Source organism: Ceratosolen solmsi, unplaced genomic scaffold (assembly GCF_000503995.2).
Source record: "Ceratosolen solmsi marchali unplaced genomic scaffold, CerSol_1.0 scaffold19, whole genome shotgun sequence".
Classification (NCBI taxonomy): domain Eukaryota; kingdom Metazoa; phylum Arthropoda; class Insecta; order Hymenoptera; family Agaonidae; genus Ceratosolen; species Ceratosolen solmsi.
This window is the reverse complement of record NW_011948443.1, coordinates 444,695-450,850: the sequence shown is the minus strand read 5'-3', so window position 1 is coordinate 450,850 and position 6,156 is coordinate 444,695. Positions and strand designations below refer to the sequence as shown.

General features: G+C 25.2%; 1 protein-coding gene across 1 annotated transcript; it reads left to right on the top strand.

Moving 5' to 3' along the window:
• The first annotated feature begins 453 nt into the window (after nucleotides 1-453).
• On the top strand, nucleotides 454-1,695 carry Gos28 (golgi SNAP receptor complex member Gos28). The gene is made up of 5 exons (XM_011504137.1): nucleotides 454-529; nucleotides 816-991; nucleotides 1,061-1,242; nucleotides 1,305-1,370; nucleotides 1,455-1,695. The coding sequence occupies exons 1-5, from the start codon at nucleotides 496-498 to the stop codon at nucleotides 1,690-1,692; spliced, it is 696 nt and encodes a 231-aa protein (XP_011502439.1). The 5' UTR covers nucleotides 454-495; the 3' UTR covers nucleotides 1,693-1,695.
• The last annotated feature ends 4,461 nt before the right edge of the window (nucleotides 1,696-6,156 follow it).

The following is a 6,156-nucleotide window of genomic DNA, read 5'->3' as shown; positions in this document are numbered from 1 at the left end:
TTATTTTATTAATGATAAATCTGATAAATTTTATAACTTTAATTAATTCAAACATGAAATTATTATTATAAATTTGTGCATTTTGTTGATAATATTGTTGTAAGTTTAATAAAGATATAAATAAATTAAAAAAAATTTGTATATACATTTTTATCCATTCACATTTTAAAAATTATTTTCACATTTTTACTTAAGTCGCCACTAAAATATTCTATATTATTTTAATATATTATTTATGTTTAAATGTATTCATACTTTGATATATTTGGTGTGCATGAGCGCGTGCGTACGTGCTCGCGTGTGTTTGAGCGCATAGCGTCTGCATAATGTATAAAATTTTTGTTACCTTTCTTGAATTGTATTTTTGAAATTAAAACCAATCGTTAAAATAATTATAGATTGTTGAAATTAGTAATTAATAAGTATACATATAAAACTTTCAATGTCAAAATTATAGTGATCTATTTTATTATATGCATATGTACATGTTTGATTATGGATAGTACTTTAATATCCAGAAATTGGGAAGGTATATTTTGTATTACTTATTTAATTATTACACTTTTGAAAATATACAATTTTTAAATTTGTGAAAACGTTGAAGAATCAAAATAAACTTTCATTTAAATATATTTATTTCAAGCATTAACTATATACTTTAATAATCGTTTTTATTTATTAATGTACATACAAAATTTGTAATGATAATTATAAATCACATATAAATTACAAAATAATTATAAATTAATGATTATTACAAAGTACATTATATATTTTATACAGATTTTAATATAATATTTATAACCTAATTCCAGATTTAAGGAAGGAAGCCAGACATTTAGAAAATGAACTTGATATAAAATTAGTTTCATTTAGTAAATTGGGCAGTAGTATAAAGTCTAATCCTATAAATTTAAATTCAATACCACTGTTGGATAAAGAGCATGTTTTTGCAAATATGGCTTCAGAAATAGAATCATCGTTAACAAAGGTAACAGTTTTATTCAATAAATCTGTCTATTAGAACATGGTTATAAATATGAAAATGTTGGTATTATAGTTAATTTTACTGAATGAAAAGATGAATGAAATTCATCCCAATGGTGCTGCAATGTTACATACAATGCAACGACATAAAGAAATTTTAAAGGATTATAAATTTGAATTTAGTATAGTTAAAAATAATTTTATAACTCAGAAGAATCAAGAAAATCATTTAAATAAATCTTTAATAGATAAAAGGTAAAAATTTATTTATTATTAAAAATAAAAAGTAATATAAAGTATATGTTTGTTTCGTCTAGTTATAATAGCGTAAATGGTCTAAATCGCAGAGATATGTGGTTGAAAGAAAATCAATATATTCAGGAGTATGTATATATATATATATATTATTTTAATTGTAAAAATTTGGTCATGCAAGTTTAAATAATATATAATAAAATAAATTTTAGTTCAGATACGTTAATCAATGACCAAATTAGTATTGCAATGGATACCAGAGATCATTTAATCTCTCAACGACATACATTCAAACGCATTCAAACAAGATTTCATGATCTTTCAAACGGATTTCCTGCCATTAATACCATTTTGCAAAGGATAAACATACGTAAACGTAGAGATTCCGTTATTCTTGGATGTTTAATTATTTGTTTAATAGTTTTAGTAATATTATATTCTGTTCGCTAAATCTAATAACATTAATTATTAAGAAGTTGATAGAAAAATAACATTTTGTAATTAATATTTATTAAGTAAAATACAGACTAAATATCTATATAAAATTAAGTTCTTTGCTTTATCTTGAAAAGATTAATATTGAATAATTATAATCATAAATTTATTTGATAATAAAAAAAGAGGGACCGATCTTTGTCTTGAAATGTTATCAATAGAGCCAATTATTTATAATATAAAACATGATTACTTTGTATTACTTAGCAATGAAATAAGAGCTACATTAAGATCCATATGAAACTAATTAGCTCCGATTTTAATTCACATTTTAACTTTAATTTAGTAGTAGACTCTTGAGAAAATACATTTCTTATTTTAAGCAAAAAAATTGATGTATAAAATTATTGTATAAAGTAATAAAACATCTTGGTAAAGCTAAAATGCGTATTTGTTAAGAAAACAAAGCAATATACTTTCAAATTTTTAATTAAAAATTTTTATAATTTTATTTAAATATTCCTTTTATTAAAATAAATTTCTAAAATATATAAAAGTTGACTTTTTGGCTTATGTCTCAATTTGAATTATTCAAAATTATAATACATAAAATAGTACATGAATTTTTCATATTGTCTATTTGATGGCATACAATGATTTTTTCATATGTATTTGTACTTAATTTGTTCGGTCTTAATTATAGCGATTTTAATTTGGTATACAATGCTACTTGCACTGAGTTAATTAAGCAGCATTGATATAATATAGTAGGTTTTATACACAATGAGTTAAGAAATCAATGTTTTAACATCGACGACATTCAAATAAATTTATCTGTTTAAATTAAAAATGATAAAATACTATATTTCTTATTTCTTTTATACCTTACCACTATATATCATTATTTCGTTTAGTGCTGAAAATTATAATTTGTTTTATTAAATTGGCAATATTGATTTTTATATACAAAATGTGTCGGATGATCTAGGTTGAAGAACCAAATTGTTTAGAATTAACAAAAGACCACGAGATGTTATGTGGGAAAAATGCGTGGGCAAGTGAAAGGGATAGTATATTGATTCAATATTTGACACATCTGTTTTTAGTGCTGTTTATTCCATCTATTTTCTAAATACAAGTATGATTAGTCAATAAATGAACTCGTGTAGCTCTGTGGCGGTTAGCACGTGGAGTTAGTGTGCACTTCGTTTAGAGGTAGGAGGTTGTGAGGTTCCTCGTGTCACGGTGCCTTTGATGGTATGTTACCCTGAGAAAGGAGAGGTTGTAAAGCTCTTACCACTAATTCGAGTACCGTCACGTAGTGAATCTGCTACTGCTTCGTGCGCTCTGGCATAAGCGGCAGTTTCTTAAAATAAGTGCCTCGTGCTCTTGATGCGCGTGCTGTAATTAGAGGTTAGGATCTACACGGTATGACTTTGAATGGCGCGATGTTGGCTTAATGCGTGTTAAGCGCGAGTGAAAATCTCCTTAGGCACAGGCTGTGGAAATAGTAGGTTAATATTGTTTATACCTTGAATTGGCATTGAGCTTTGCTCTTTGAGCTTGAAGTATGCTATGTAACCTAGCTACTCGAGAGACCGTGTGGAAACTGGTGGCGAATTACCTTATATTAAGAAGATTACTAACGAAGACTTTCTTCGGACTCAGCTGAGCTGACGTTACTTTCCCTTTCTCCTTGAAACCGTCAATGCGAGTGTTTGAATCTAATGGTTGTATTTCTCAAATAGTGTGAGATCCCTTCTCTTTCCTGGTATCCAATCGGAGAACTTGCCGATTAATGGGCGAGTGCAGCGCCTCTCGCGGCATAGCCTTCAATCAAGGTCATTCTTTTTGTAGCCTTCGAGCTAAAAGGAGCTCCTAATTTCATTTCCATGGACGACTCTGGCGGCCACGTGGCAGACTTGAAAAATAAGGGCAGGGGCGAATGCATGCTGGTAGGTCTTAGCGTGTGGGTGTAGCGACCATCTCAAGAAAACCCTAACATCTGAGTTTTCCAAATGTTTTATGACTTGTTTTGCTAGATGTTTAATGAGCAGGAATTTTCATAACTCTAATAACTATTTAATGATATTGTTTTGCCAGATGTTTTATGGCATTTGAAAAGGTTTTCGCAATCTCGAACAATTTTTATATTTCATTAAAACTTAACTACAAAATAAATTGTATGGTAAATATTAATTTATAATGACATTTAAATATATCAGAGCTTATGTTTCATTATCTAATCACATTCTTTCACTACAGTCTTAACTTTAACGTATTATGTGAACCACAGTTTAGAATAAGGTATATAACAATGAATATAGAACTACTTATTTCATCCTGTAGAAAAATTAACAAACAGATACAATTATAAGAATTATAACATAGACGTATAATAAACATTAAATAAAACAAAACTATAACCGATGCTTTACAGTTAAAAGTAACAAATAATGTTGATGAACTAATTTTCATTCAAACATTCTAGTATATTTTTTTATTTTCTATGAAATAAATAATTGACAATTTTTTTAATTGAAGAAATATGAGTAGAAAGAAAGAAGAAAAAAATGTTTAGGTATGTTGATATTCACAGTTTTAGATTTATGTACATTTATAATAAAATTATTTATAAAATGAACTTTTTTTTTTTAATCATATTAATATAAATAAATTTGAAAATGAATTATAACAATATAGATGTCGAGGATACGGGGATGAAGCTAACTACCGTTAAGTTACATAAAGACTTATTAGTTATTACTTATTGCATATTATTTTTAATAATTTTAGAGTAATTTAAAAGTTTGAGAAATTTTATTAGTCATATTTAATTATTCAAGTATCATTCACTGAAGCGTTATGTTTAGAAATCCTGAATAAAAAAATATAAAAAATTATATAGTAATCTAAAGTTATCTTCGAATAATCTAAAAAGTAATAAACTTATATTTCATTAATAATATATTATAATTCTTATTGTAATGTATATTCTAGAAACTACATATTAATTGAAGTTTTAATTATAGTGTAAGCTAATATATATGTAACCAATGAATTGTACACCAATATAACTTATTTTATTAAAAAAAAACACTTTTCCAAATTTTTTAATATAAATATAGAATCTTAGCAACAGATAATATTCGACCTTGTGTTCCCTAGATAGTGGGTAAAATTCCTAATAGAGTATTAGGTTATTGGTTCTTTATAATGTGCCTAACACAACACATATTTAAATATAAAATCCTAATTTTAGTATGTACACAGCATTAAAAACATCAATGTATAAGATTTAATTTTTCTAAAATAAATTTAAACACTTTATAAAACTTTACATTACTTTTATCTAACAGAAACAAAAAAATGTCATTTATGGATTATAAAAATGTTGGCCATCACAAAATGACTACAAATATTTTAATAACTATAATAATTGGAAGTACAAAAAGTTTAACATTAATAATAATTTAAGGTTTTTTCTTAAGTTATCGAATAATTATTTATAAAATTATAGGAAATTAATTGAAACATTTGTAACACCAAAACAATAATCTTATTAGAAATACCCAGAAATAACATTAACAATAATATTACAAGAATAAAGTATAAAAAAGTAACAATGTTAAGGAAATAAATCTGTATTTATTTCACAATTATAATAATTATGAACAAATATCATTTTTGTAAGAAAATTTTGAAAATCGTAACAACGTTGTTAAAAAAATATATAAAAGTCATAAGCAGATATGTGCAATATACAACGTTCGATTCCGTTTACTCTCGTATCAATTTATGGTTAATGTTAGTTTATAATCATATTAGTTAATTTGTATAATACGTTTTTTTTAATAAGTTTATAATCATGTTAGTTTCGAAAAAAGTTTACTCAGATAATAGTTTTTGCGTTTCTAACGTTCTATAGTGTTCTTATTTCTAACCAATTTAATTCTGATCCAAGTGCAGAGTGACATTACTCAATATGTATATTTGATAAATACATAATTCTTGATATGTTTTCTATTATAATTCTAACATATATACAAGTTTTTATTTCTTTATGAATATAGTTTATACATCTAACTATATCTTTACTTGTGATTCTATAGAAAACGTTATATACATACATATATATATATATATATATATATATATAAATGGTTTTGTTAATTGATGTTAATTAACTTATTATAAATTACCATATTAAACTTTATAATTTATATTAATGCCTGCCGTATCGAGGTTATAGAATATTGCATAATTTCATACTGAATTTTTCTATTTAAAATGAATACAGAACTATATTAATCCAAAATTATATTATTTCTTAGAAGCTTTTGTATCTTTAAAAATCTTATAGATACATCTCGAAAAACATTATTCTGGGTAATTTACTTTTGTTCGTAATTGGAGCATTTTATTCGAGGCCATCGGTTCTCGGAATATTTTCATTTTCAAAAGCAGAATTCTCGACTA

Coding starts and splice junctions, on each gene's coding strand:
- Gos28 (XM_011504137.1), top strand. CDS start 496: ATGGATAGTACTTTAATATCCAGAAATTGGGAAG. Junction 992..1,060: donor TAGAATCATCGTTAACAAAG/GTAACAGTTTTA, acceptor TTGGTATTATAG/TTAATTTTACTGAATGAAAA. Junction 1,371..1,454: donor GAAAATCAATATATTCAGGA/GTATGTATATAT, acceptor AATAAATTTTAG/TTCAGATACGTTAATCAATG.